The 13,460-nt window shown below is 37.4% G+C and overlaps 3 protein-coding genes across 3 annotated transcripts; 2 read left to right on the top strand and 1 right to left on the bottom strand.

The window, feature by feature from the left end:
- The first annotated feature begins 203 nt into the window (after nt 1-203).
- Cnpyb (protein canopy b) lies at nt 204-1,681 on the top strand. Its single transcript, XM_070673392.1, has 5 exons — nt 204-509; nt 679-805; nt 884-1,018; nt 1,231-1,395; nt 1,475-1,681. The coding sequence occupies exons 1-5, from the start codon at nt 404-406 to the stop codon at nt 1,650-1,652; spliced, it is 711 nt and encodes a 236-aa protein (XP_070529493.1). The 5' UTR covers nt 204-403; the 3' UTR covers nt 1,653-1,681.
- Nucleotides 1,682-1,827: 146 nt separating this feature from the next.
- Mrps33 (mitochondrial ribosomal protein S33) lies at nt 1,828-2,569 on the bottom strand. The gene is made up of 2 exons (XM_070673394.1): nt 2,401-2,569; nt 1,828-2,294 (listed from the first exon to the last, which is right to left on the bottom strand). The coding sequence occupies exon 2, from the start codon at nt 2,263-2,265 to the stop codon at nt 1,921-1,923; it is 345 nt and encodes a 114-aa protein (XP_070529495.1). The 5' UTR covers nt 2,266-2,294; nt 2,401-2,569; the 3' UTR covers nt 1,828-1,920.
- A 3,216-nt stretch (nt 2,570-5,785) lies between these two features.
- Nucleotides 5,786-11,189, top strand: Ggamma30a (guanine nucleotide-binding protein subunit gamma-e). Its single transcript, XM_070673495.1, has 2 exons — nt 5,786-6,030; nt 10,210-11,189. Exons 1-2 carry the CDS (start codon nt 5,918-5,920, stop codon nt 10,313-10,315), a joined length of 219 nt encoding a protein of 72 aa, XP_070529596.1. The 5' UTR covers nt 5,786-5,917; the 3' UTR covers nt 10,316-11,189.
- Nucleotides 11,190-13,460: the final 2,271 nt, after the last annotated feature.

The raw sequence follows: 13,460 nt of genomic DNA, 5'->3' as shown, positions 1-13,460 counted from the left end.
TCGACTGATTTCACATATTCTAGACCAGAAAGCCCAACTCGGAATCGCAGCTTCCACGCATGCAGATACAGAGGCTCGTCCGTGTGAAGCCAGCGCTTCGGCTGCCGTCGGCAGCTGAAGCGCTGGCTTCCCACGGACGAGCCTCTGTATTTGTACGCGTGGAAGCCGCGATTCCGAGTTGGGCTCTTTGCTATACTGTAATAATATATAGTGCAATTTAGCATTAGCGGTCGAACTGTTGAAGTTTATTTTGATATTGTAATTTTAGCCAATTACCGGTTATGATGCATGATCAAACTGCATATCAGTGACTTTACAAGTTGTTACAAATCTAGGTTTCCATGATCTACTGACTGACATTCCTCTTTCATTTACTATTATTTTAATATATAATTAAGCAACGATGCTGCTAGTGAATCGTGCAATTATATTAAATTTGTTATTAGTATATTTGGTCTTTGCTAATCCCGAAGAAGAGCAAGGAGTTAAATATGCTGATAAATGCGAAGGTTATTGATTTGAGATAACATACGTCCAAGGCAGAAAAGTAGATTTAGAATTTTAGAATATTATTTTGTGTTAACTTAATATATTGAAAATGTGTTTTAAAATCTCTGTATAATAATATCAAATTTACTAAGGATTTATTTTAAAAGTAACAATGCAATTCTGTTACAGTATGCAAGGTGTTAGCAACAGAACTCGAAGCTAGGTTAGATGAAACAGGAAAAACACACGACGTGTTAGAAATTGGATATTCTGTGGATGATGTTGCTCCAAAGAAGAAAAAGGAATATAAAAAATCGTAAGTGTCATATTTCACGAGACAGATTACATGAAAATGTTCTGGTGACATTAATATAATTTTTTTTTTTTTTTTTAGAGAATTGAGATTAGTTGAGTCTATGGAAAATGTTTGTGAGCGTATATTGGAATACAACATACATAAAGAACGTACAGACAGTACAAGATTTGCAAAAGGAATGAGTCAAACGTTTAAAACGTTGCATGGCCTTGTGTAAGATATATTATTATAACAAAAAGTGTACTGAATATATTCTAAGAATATCCTTTGAATATCCATATTCAAAATAAATTTTTATCAATAGATGTGTATTCAATTCTGAAATTCTGTAGTATAAGTAATGTGAATTATATTCTGAATACACATATTTATTGATAACAATACATTTTAAATATGGTTTTAAAATTTAATAAATGTATATATAGGGATAAAGGAGTTAAAGTAGAATTAGGCATTCCTTATGAATTATGGGACAAGCCATCTGTGGAGATAACCACTTTAAAGACACAATGTGAAGGTTTGCTAGAAAATTATGAAGCAGATATTGAAGACTGGTATCATAATCATCAAGGGAAGGTTCCTTTAATTAGGTATTATCTAGAATATATCTATTTTAATTGTTTATTTTATAAAATCTATATCTCTTTTTGATCGTTATATACTATTTAGATATTTGTGTTCCGAGCGTGCACTGAAAGGACAAAATGATTCCTGCCTGTACGAAAAAGTTAATGTCGAGAAAGATGTTAAGAAACAAAAGAGAAAGAAGGAAAAGGTATCGAAAGAAGATATAAATAGCAAAGAAAATACAAGTGATAATTCTCAAAATATAAAGCAAGAATTGTAAAATTACAAGAATAAATTAACAAATTTGTATATATACGTTTCATTTATGGTTTAAATGGAATTTGTAATTATTAGCATTTATATACTGGATGTATGTGCCATATTGTGCTGTTTAAAAAGTTTATAATAAAATTCTTTTATATTTCATACAAAATATTATTCCACAAAAAAAAAAATTAAGATATATTTAAACATGTAATTTATTAAGAAATAAAATACATATTATGGTAAGATTAATTTTTGTTATATTAGAATATAGAACATTTGACCTAAGATTTGTTATTGGATTTATTTCTGAAAGGAGGTGGTATCCACTTAGTTTTACCACGAAGCTCTCTTAAACGTTGGTATTCCTCTTTAAAGTCTTTATGTTCGTCCCTATAGAGACCATAATCTCGCAGATGTGTCATCAACAGTTCTGTCTCTTTAAATCTTGGATAATATTCTACAATTTCTGGTCGTTTGTTAATCGGTTTCTCACTAAAGAGCTTCACAACTTTCATTGACTTTTGATTAGTTGGTCTAACCACTTCGCCAAAGATTCGGTTACTTAAACGATTCATACGCTTAGCATAATTAGTGCCCACATTCGCCAGATTCACGTATTTGTTCATATTGATAACTAAATATTCTTATATAAACTCTGAAAGAGGGAAGGAAAAGTAAGGTTAGAACCGACTTTACGAACCTTAGAAAAATTTTTAGACTTAAGATAAGTAACAGAAGTCAATTTTAATAGAATTACGTACCGTTTGTCGCTTATACACGTGAAATAAAATATTAAATTGTTATATTAAGCCTTGGATAAAGAAGAAAAAGAGAGAAAAATACTATTCACACGCTATAACTTTACATTTGTACAGCGAACGCTGTATTTGTATTTCAGGGTGTGTGTGTATGTATGTATGTATGTATGTATGTATGTACAGTCGGTCACAAAATGATTCGGACACTAGTAAATTTTGACTTTTAATATTTATATCATAAATATATTTACAAGGCAGAACGAAAATATACTACATAATGTTATGTTGCACTACAGAGAAAGTAATAACATAAAAAACTTTTTGTTATTATTTATTGTTTTTACGAAATAAAATAAAAACCAAAAAATGACGAAATTTTATGTCACAAAATGATTCGGACACTTTTGCAATAATGATTATAAAACTGAAATAAACAAGAATTTAATATTTTGTTGGGTATCCATTTTGTTTAAGTACGTGTTGTAATCGTTTGGGTACTGTAGAAATCAAATTTTTTAAATAATCTACGCTAATATTTTCCCATTCTTCTTTCAATCGTCTCTTCAGTTCTTCTGTTGACGTTATAGTGGTTTTACGAACTCTACGGTCCAATTCGTCCCAAACATTTTCGATAGGATTTAGGTCGGGCGATTGCGGAGGTGGTTGTAAAATATTTTTACAGTTGTAAAGTAAATACTCTTGCACTATTCTTGATTTGTGCTTTGGATCGTTATCTTGATATAATTTAAAACTATTCGCAATCCCCATACTTGAAGCACTTCTTTGTAAATTGTTTTTTAAAATATCTAAATATTTATTTTTATCGAGAATTCCATCTATAAAAACTAATTCTCCTACTCCAAAGCGGAAACACACCCCCAAACCATCACAGAACCTCCTCCATGTTTCACAGTTCCTTGTAAATTTTTGGGATTCAAATGTTCGTTAACTTTTCGCCACACTCTTACTCTACCGTCACTTCCAAACACATTAAACTTAAGTTTAATGTGTTTGGAAGGCGAAAAGTTAACGAACATTTGAATCCCAAAAATTTACAAGGAACTGTGAAACATGGAGGAGGTTCTGTGATGGTTTGGGGGTGTGTTTCCGCTTTTGGAGTAGGAGAATTAGTTTTTATAGATGGAATTCTCGATAAAAATAAATATTTAGATATTTTAAAAAACAATTTACAAAGAAGTGCTTCAAGTATGGGGATTGCGAATAGTTTTAAATTATATCAAGATAACGATCCAAAGCACAAATCAAGAATAGTGCAAGAGTATTTACTTTACAACTGTAAAAATATTTTACAACCACCTCCGCAATCGCCCGACCTAAATCCTATCGAAAATGTTTGGGACGAATTGGACCGTAGAGTTCGTAAAACCACTATAACGTCAACAGAAGAACTGAAGAGACAATTGAAAGAAGAATGGGAAAATATTAGCGTAGATTATTTAAAAAATTTGATTTCTACAGTACCCAAACGATTACAACACGTACTTAAACAAAATGGATACCCAACAAAATATTAAATTCTTGTTTATTTCAGTTTTATAATCATTATTGCAAAAGTGTCCGAATCATTTTGTGACATAAAATTTCGTCATTTTTTGGTTTTTATTTTATTTCGTAAAAACAATAAATAATAACAAAAAGTTTTTTATGTTATTACTTTCTCTGTAGTGCAACATAACATTATGTAGTATATTTTCGTTCTGCCTTGTAAATATATTTATGATATAGATATTAAAAGTCAAAATTTACTAGTGTCCGAATCATTTTGTGACCGACTGTATGTATGTATGCATGCATGCATGTACACCGAAAAGCAGATATGACGTTTTCTGCGGCGACATCGGCTAGCGTACGTAATTCTATGAGGCGCAGGCAGGGAATGAGAGGACGGGGAGAAATCGGTCATCGGCAATCCGGCCGGCGCGGTACATACATGCGGACATGTGAAACTCGACGTACAAGACTCTAAAAGCACGTTCGCTAGCTGCCGTCGCCGCAGCAAACGCCACATCTGCTTTTCAGGGTACATGTGTAGGTAGAGTTGCGCACAGCCTCTGACTATAGTCAAAGCGCACAGCTGATTCCACATCTATACACGCATACCTGCACGTACCCTCGATGCTAAAAAAGTGACTTACAAACCATAATATAGTAATTTTATGAGAAATAAGCATGCTATTTCCCATAAACAAATATTTTTTATAATAAAAACTTTTAATTTAGCAATATTATCTTTTGATTTTATTCATATAAATGTGAAAGTTGAATATCGAGAATACGTATTTCCACATGCATTAAATTCAATGCGTTCATCAACGAGCACGCACGTTCTACGTGCGTTGACGATGATTAAAGATCAGCGGTGAAATTATTATTAAATTAGATTGTCCGGATTTTCCGAGGCTTCTCCTTAAGCGACTCGCGAAGCCCGTTAGGGCATATCGCTGCAGAATTCCACCGTTCTTCGTTTAGGTGAGTACTACCTGTTATAACTCGTTCGCGATTCATGTCACTCGTATATTTTAATTGATCTAAATTAAAAACACAGCGATTGTAAATTGATTTAATTGTAAATTATATAACCACCGTGCGTAGTTATTTAACGGAGAGCTTTTAATTAAATCGTATAAATAACGATATATTATGAATTTCAAAGTATCATTATCGGTGATATTAATTGTTATATTGTGAAATTACAATAACCGGTGAGCTGTTATTTGTAGATATAATTTAATCAGGGTGCAGAAATTAATTACAATTTTTCTGTGACTCTACAAGAATGTACGAAGAAAACCACGTTGTAATACTTTTACGATTTAATAGGATCTATAGATTAATGTTACAATTAATTAACGCGGTCATAATTAAAGCTCGTAATTAATAATTTTTAAAAATATCGAACTAAACAACTACAATATGCGTGAACAAACTATATTAAAAAATAACGTTGGCAAATTATCTTTTTATAAAAAATAAAAATACTTTTGTAATTCTTTAGTGAAAATGATCAAGTATAAAACAATTTTCTTTAACGTAGAAGAAGAAAATTAGTAGACGCGTAGAAATGACGCGGGTGAAGCTTGATGCCGTGTAGTGTCGAGTGATTTAAATTGTTAGTATAATAATTTAAAACCCTGCCCTATTTTTAAAGCATCGAAATCGAGAGGATCATTGGTAGTCTAAAAAAATCATTTGCCCTGCGATTTCTTATCTGCGAATCGGCAAATAAACCGCGCATACATATAACGATAGGCAGGACTCGTCGCCAAGTTCTAATATCTTTTGATATCGGTTCGCATACGTCGTGTTTTATTATCGGTGGACCAGAACTATGAGATTCTTTCTTCCACCCTAGTTTCTCTCTCGTCCGAAACGAGACCATCGTTCGCGTTACGAGCACAGCGTCCGATAGCTGCTCTCAAGCCGTTCTTATTGATTTTCCCGTATAGGCGCACGCGCCATCCCGTTCTCTATTTGCGACAAGGGGGGTGCGGCTATAACCATGGATCCCAGTGTACTCGCCACCATGGACAAGGACGCACTGAAGAAGCAAATCGAGAACATGAAATATCAGGCGTCCATGGAACGGTGGCCGCTGTCGAAAAGCATCGCGGCGTAAGTGCATCACGGTGCCATCGAATCGTCATCGTCATTGTCTGCTATCGTTTTCTCTCCCCCTGCTTGCGTATCATTTGCGTATACGCCCGTTTGTGTCTGACAAAGAGAGAAATGTTCCCTCGCACGCAGGTGTCTGTCACAGACATCGTGTAACTTTTTTTTTTTAATTTTTTAATTTTTATTTTTTTACGATAGACTTATTAGTTTAAATACACGATTTTCGAACATTTATTAGATACATTTTTTTATTTATTATTATATTAGAATTAGAATTTATTATTTAGTCTTTGAAAGTAGTATTAAAAAAAACTTCTGTCTCGTTTGAATAAAACAAGTGACTCGTGCTGCACTCGTTTGCTAATAGATGTTGTAAGTGATTAAAAATATAAAATAATAATCGTTTATCGTTAATCGTTATTGTTGCCGATTAATAGCAATGTACATGTACGGAATAATTTTATGTATTTGTAATATTTAGTTTGTAAATTGTTGTAACGTTACACGCACAAGGCGCACGCTTCTTTTTCATTTCTAGTACACTTTTTACAATTAGTCCAATCTGATTTCTGAATAATTGCATCTTTAATATACCTAACTCAAGCGCACTTGGCACACAAAAAATACCTTTAAGATAAGACTCTCGTGTTCCGAGGATAACGTATATAATTTTTATAATCTGGGCGTGTCTATCTGTTGCAAACTTTTTTTTAAATATTTGAAATATTCTCTGATCGTGAGTACAAGGCACATAAAATAGCCAAGGCTTGTTTAACGGTATCGGCTAGTTGGTAGTTTCTAGTTCCTCGATAATCGACAATGTAATTTTTGCATGTGCGTAGTCTTAGAATGTCTTTGCAAATAAATTGTAATATCATAATGACGCAGGTTGTTATCGTTCAAGGTTCAACTATTCTCTTAATTATACGATATTACGGTAAGCGTACGAGCGTGAATTGGCTGCAACATTTTTAGAAATGAAATGTAGGTAATTTGTTACGTGCTAAATAACTACATTTTCCTCAGAGTGTATGGATATGGAAACCGTCGCGTGTGCGTGACTGGCCACGGCGTAGGTGTGTTCCGGTATTCCCGATCCCGATCGCGCGGCGAGCCTTTTCCCAGATAAGTCATCTCGCGCGAACGTAAGGTGTAATCGCGCGAGCGTTAGCCGGCGCGCGGCGCACAGTCAAGGCTGACACGAGTCGTGCTCACAATTAACGTCCCCGTATTACGTAGAACGTAGAGGGACAGGATCTCCTTGGACGACGCGGCGGGTGTTCGTTTTCGAGGCGCACCATCACTTTCAGGGAACGCGGGTTTACATACGCACGCAAGTGTGAGGTCACGCAAAACCTGACGCGGTCAGCGATCGCGATGACTCAATAATTGGTGACGATTATCGGGGACTTAATTGGACCGCGACTGGATTTGATTCGTCGTAACTTGGCGGTTTCGTCACGTCTAAACGAAAGGGAAGATCATCATCCTTCGACTCGAGCTAATTATATTCCTCGCGTGTCGCTTTTACGCTAATGATCGATCGCGTCCGAGTATATTGCGAGATTAAGCTCGCAAACCGCGATTCGCTCTGCGAATTTAACCCACGAGTCATTTAATGACGGCATTAACGACCTTTCGCGGATAACGAGTTCATACGAGGAGAATATTGCATTACAAATTACATAAAATTAAACATCTCTTTTTTTCCAATAGAGAGCTTAATTGTTTTAAGGTGTATGTTGCAACACGTGCAGGTAATTATCATATAATTCTTTTATAAAAGCAAAACTTACATATTATGGATGCGTTTTGGAAAAACAAAAAACCGGTCTACTTTTATTAGGTATATGCTGCATTATATTTAATAGTAAAGTAAGTCGCAACGCTTCGCAAGATCGTGCCGGCGAAACGGAAGGATCGAGAGGTGGGGTCGTGGAAACGTATCGTCGTGTTATCGGGGCGCGAGATTAGGTTGATCGCCCGATATTAAAAAGAAAGGAAGGAGAAGAAAAAAACGGGAGCGCAGCTCGGGGGTGAGGAGAGCAAAGGGGACGAAGGCGAGTGCTCCGTCGCCTTTCACCGCTCGAGAAGTCTCGCGAGACCGCGGAAATTTTTTTGCTTTCGCGCGCGATAACTCGCCACGAAAACCGGCGCGAGAAACAAGCCGCGTCGCGCACCGCGCCGGTCGAAACGCGCGCGGTTTCCGCGTTGTTTCGCGAGCGGACTCGCGCACCGGAACAACAAGATTAGCGTCCGTTTTCTACACGCTCGATCGTGCCGACCGATTGGCGATGCACCTATTAACTTAACCCTTTCTCGATCGCAGCCTAACGTTTTTAATAATTCTAACTATTAAACATATTTTGTCTCGGATCCCCGAAACTCAGAGTTCCGCTTGTGGTTGTGGTTGTGCACGCGACGAGTCAAAAATGTACAATCGCGAAATGATCGACGTTGAGTCTCGGTTCCTGAAATTAGGATGACCTCCTTTAAACTCGGTTGTACCCGACGCCTGTTGCATTTAATGGTGATGTGGGTCGTTCTCTTTCGATACCCTCTTTCTTATTTTTACAGCACGCTACGGAAGCCTAACTAGTCGCGGTGTATCGGCAACATTAACAATTAACGATTAACAGATAATTACAGCGAATTAAAAAAAATCTTACAAAAGAATGAGTTGCAACTAAAATAAGTTTTGCAGTAAATTTTTTTTTTTTTATTTTGCATAACTTAATTTAAAAATTAATATTTATTTATTAATATAATAATTAAAACGTCTTTGATTTTTTTTCTAATTTTAAGAAATTTAATTTTAACAAGTCTGCAATTAACCTTGTTAAGCACGAGGGTGTGCTTTTATTTTAATTTTGTGACGCAAACGTGTCGTCTAGTAGCGCGCGAATGTTTAGTGAAAATGCAATATGGTATTTTTTGTCAATCAATAGTTTCACTCGATCTTCGTGTATTAAATTACAACTTCCATCGCTGGGTCGTAAAGATAGACACGAAAGTGAGACAAACCGTCAATTCGAGCGTGAAGTGGACAGAATCGTCCATTTCATTTCTACAACTAATCCGCTCGGTCGACTCTCATTCGGAGTCGCGGCCTGCGATTGAGAATCGCTCTGATTTCAATGATTGCCGCTCATTACATAAACGACGGCCGCTAAATAATAGCTAGACGTCGCAGAAACGCGAATCGGTAACATTACGACACGGGCGTCGACTCGCGGAGAGTCGTTCACCCTCGCTTAAAAATTGCGCGGCCGACGCTGATAAGTGAAAGTTTGCGATTCCCGCACGAACTCTGATAAATCAATGCCGATCAAGCACGAAATGCGATTATTGTTAGCGAAATAAAATTCGCGCGCGGTGTGACGTAAGAATTAAAGAGTTTGGGGGCAAGAAAATCCTTCCTTTTCTTGCCGTATAATCGATTTAAAAGCTACACGTTTTCCCGTTTACGTTGAGATAAATTGAGAGCTATATCGAACATAGGGTACAATAAAATGCAGGGAAGGGTTAAGCGTGCACGTGCGTGGTTCCCGTTCGCGGCGATCTCCCGCGGGAAGGAATTCCACGGACATTTTGCGCTTGGAGAGCGTTTAAACGGCTGAAAAGTCCGAAAGCTTCGTGGCGTTTACCGTTGCCGCAGCCGCAGCCGCAGCCGCAGCCGCTTGCACGCGACTCTCCTTGAACGCAAAATCGAGTCCCTTTCACCGACTTCCTCGCGAAACGAGCGATCGCTTGTCGGCCGCTCTACATGCGGAGGCGCGAACTTATCGCCGATCTACTAAATCGGAGTTAACGTATCTCGTGGAACATTCTCCAGGAGATCCTGGAAAATTCTCGGTTTTGAGCCGCCGGCAAGTTTCGATTTTGCACGAGCAATGCAACGCCCCCGCGTTCGTTAAAAAATACACGATATCGAGAATAAAATACCGGTTTGAAAGCGAAATGTAATATCAATCGTTTAATGAATCCTATTGTTTTCAAGTATAAGGGGTCGAAAAATTAAAGGGTCGCGTAACGAGAAATTAATTCCACTCGAAAGAATCACAATCGCATGTTTATTGCGCCACAGTCTTAGGTAAGGTAGACGAGTAGGAACGCATGTTGTCAGGTTGCAATTTTAGCATTACGCGAGGCTGACCCTCTTATTCTTCTTCTCGGCAGGATGCGAGAGTACGTGGAAGAAAACGAGAAGAATGATCCGTTGATACACGCGCCCGACAAGAAGAACAATCCCTGGGCCGAGAAAGGCAAGTGTATAATCATGTAATCGAGGCTAGAGCGGAGGAAGAGCAACGGAAGAAGAAGGAAGCGTGCGTGTAAGCCCAGGAGGAGAGGAGTCGGTTGTTGATCCGCGGCAAAAGGAATCTTGGCCGAAGATAAAGAATTAGAAGAGCGGAGGAAGAGGAAGAAATGCCGATGGATGGATGGATGTCCATTGCGATTCGATCGCGAATCAATCTGATCGTCGACAGGCATCGCCAACGTATAAAGAATTAAGCCGCGATCGAAGATCGGACCGAAGCAAATCCGTTTGCCAGACCGTTCCGTTCCTCCGGGACTGTTCTATCTTGACGATTCGCGCGGCGTGCAGCTTCGCTGACCAATTCCTCGCTAATCGTTACTTGTTGTAAAAATATCTCGAGGTAACCTTAAGGTTTAAGCCTGCTGCGCTTATCGATCGGCCGTTGACGTAGGCAAAGAGATACAAAAGTAAGATAGAAAAAGGGAAAAAATAACGAAAATGTTGTCGATAATCAGTCTCGTCGAGTAGTTTCGCTTGTCGACTGAACAAATTAAAATGTTCCAAGTCCCACCTAGGAAACGAAGAGGAGAAGAAAAAGGACAACTATTTCCGCCTGGACCGATCAAATAGACCGCCGCATGCCGCGCGACGTCACCCTGCACATCTCATTCGCCATGTGATGCACTTGCCATGTAAAATTCTCTCCATTCACCGATCAACTTGTCAACGCAATTTATTAACGTTACGTGTATACATAAATCTATACATATATACATATACGTATGTATATTCATACTATATGAGCATAGTTATTATTGTAATAATAATTATAATTACTCTTGTATGTATTTCCGCGTGAATTTCTTACAAAAATATATAACATGATCAGCGACTGAAATCCGGATTCTGTTTTCTGCATCCGTTATTCAAATTAGGAAAGCGCGTACGTAGCAAAATGCCACTTAAGTTGTCGATCAAATTTTAGAGTTAACGGTATCATTTAGAACATGATCGCAATCGCTAACAACAACCCGTCTTTTAATTTTTCAATTATCTTAATTACCACTGCCTGTTTTCGTTTTACCTCAACAATTTCCTATCCAAAACTGACGTTTTAAATATCCTCCCGACAATACTGGCGTAAGAAGGGCGTCAATAATTCACTTTGCTAAAAATGTTGCAAACTTTTGAAAAAATTTATATACAAATCACATGTATCGTTATGTGTAGAAATCTTGAAAATTTTGCATATAATTCTTATGTGTATGAAATATTAAATGTGACGATAACATGGCGAAAATAAAATTGATTTAAAGTGATTTAATAAATTCAAGATGTTTTTTTTTAAAGAATTTTCTTTGAATTTCAAAGCTGTTTTTTTTTTTAGATTTGCAGCGTAGTTAGGGATTTGTCGATTCCAATTTCGTAATATAATATAATATTTAAATTAATATTAAACAAATTGTTTTAGCTGTTTTTATTTTACACGACGCAAAACCTGGTAACGCGAGTGAGAGCTAGGTGAACGCGAAACCACGAACAAAACCACGTTCAGAGAGTTATGCTCTTTAGAGACGGTACTTGATACGTTCTCGCGCGGTTTTGCTCGAGTGCGTTTGACCATTAAAAAAATTTATCGAAAATTACCTTATATAAAATCTCATTTAAACGATAGAAGAAGCCTTCAATTTGTTGCGCGCCGCAATCGCGTCAGGTACTTGAAAATCAGGGGTTTTCAGTCACGAGCGTGTTGGGTAATTCCGGAAGGGAACGTGGAAGAGATATAACAAACAAACCCCTTCTTGCGGAGAGGTAATTTTCGAAACCCGCGATAATCGCGTTTATATTATAAACCGCGAGTGGGAGGGAAAAAGGGGTTAACGACCTTTTCGACAAATTGCACCGCGCGCGAGCGAGCGCTGTCCGAGCAATTTATATTTCTCTATAACGTTAATTATGCATATATTTACGGATCGTTAGGATCACCTGACGGCGGAGAGAAAGGAACGGCGAGGATATTTTTATACGCGCCGAGTGTTAAAATTTATACGCAAACGTAAGTAGCAAAGGGGCGAAATAAAGAAAATGAAAAACGAGCAAAATCTGAGGGAAGAATCGCGAGAGCCGCTTTCGCCTCTTAAACAAACGACGAGAACTAATGTATGAATGGACAGACGGCGTGTGCCTCCGTGACAGTTAGCGACGCGAATTAGAATCTCTCTGACTCGCGTTGCCTTCCTGGCGATCATTATGTACGATTAATTTGCAAAATAATTTAACGTCAGGAAGCCTGCGTTCGTTATCATCGTGAGCAGCGTTTACAATTAAATTCAATATATGCTTGAAGGGTTTCGGTATAAATCGCACGCGCTAGCTCTTGAAAGAAGAGCCGCGGACGCATTAGGTGCGCCATTTGCGTTTAAAGTCTCGAAATATATCTAAAAATTATTACAATTCGATACAACGAATCGTTTACTTGCGAAAGTCGCGTCCGCGGAGCGTCTTTGAAAGATGGCATTCCGAAAAAAATGTGCTCTGGAAGTAATTAGCTGCGCTCTAGGCTTCTTTTCTCAGCGAAAGTCTCAAACTTGAATCTTAATTACCCTGATTCTTTGGAATAAATAATTAGAGCGATACGATCAAAGCTGATCAGGAATCAAGAATTATACCCTTCACGGAAGCTCATTAAACGTAGCTGCTTTCTTCCTTATGCGATTCATTTGTTTGTGCATTGTAATTAAAAAAAAAACTTAAACGTTTTGTTATATACCCTAGGCAATTTATTTCACGTATTTTTATGTAACTGATAAAATAAGACGTATCAAAATAAAATATACAAGTATTACAGATACTACGGATATTGCAAATAATCGAACAATATTTAAAATAGATTGAGACTTTTATATAATATTTAAAATGACCTGACGTGTTTCGAGTCCCCGTCACTAGCATCTAAACCGATTTTAGATTATTTACGCTGGTAAATGCTACGCCATATGGATCCTTTTTCATCGTGAGCAACCGTTATATACAGTAATCACAGGATCGCCGTCGACAAATTGCTGGAGCATTTCCCCAATTATGGTATACTGCAAGTGTTGCAACATTTAACCGATCGATTACGTGTATACCAGTTGTATTATGCACTCGTTATGCTTTATATTAAAAT

This window comes from Cardiocondyla obscurior, linkage group LG28, assembly GCF_019399895.1.
Source record: "Cardiocondyla obscurior isolate alpha-2009 linkage group LG28, Cobs3.1, whole genome shotgun sequence".
Taxonomy (NCBI): Eukaryota; Metazoa; Arthropoda; class Insecta; order Hymenoptera; family Formicidae; genus Cardiocondyla; species Cardiocondyla obscurior.
This window is presented reverse-complemented; position numbering and strand designations above follow the sequence as displayed.

Bases quoted from the DNA above. Each gene is read 5' to 3' on its own strand.
- Mrps33 (XM_070673394.1), bottom strand. From the start codon at position 2,265: ATGAACAAATACGTGAATCTGGCGAATGTGGGCACTAATTATGCTAAG.
- Ggamma30a (XM_070673495.1), top strand. From the start codon at position 5,918: ATGGATCCCAGTGTACTCGCCACCATGGACAAGGACGCACTGAAGAAG. The intron at 6,031-10,209 runs GTAAGTGCATCA...TCTTCTCGGCAG, and splicing joins CTGTCGAAAAGCATCGCGGC to GATGCGAGAGTACGTGGAAG.
- Cnpyb (XM_070673392.1), top strand. From the start codon at position 404: ATGCTGCTAGTGAATCGTGCAATTATATTAAATTTGTTATTAGTATAT. The intron at 510-678 runs GTTATTGATTTG...ATTCTGTTACAG, and splicing joins ATATGCTGATAAATGCGAAG to TATGCAAGGTGTTAGCAACA. The intron at 1,019-1,230 runs GTAAGATATATT...ATGTATATATAG, and splicing joins AAAACGTTGCATGGCCTTGT to GGATAAAGGAGTTAAAGTAG.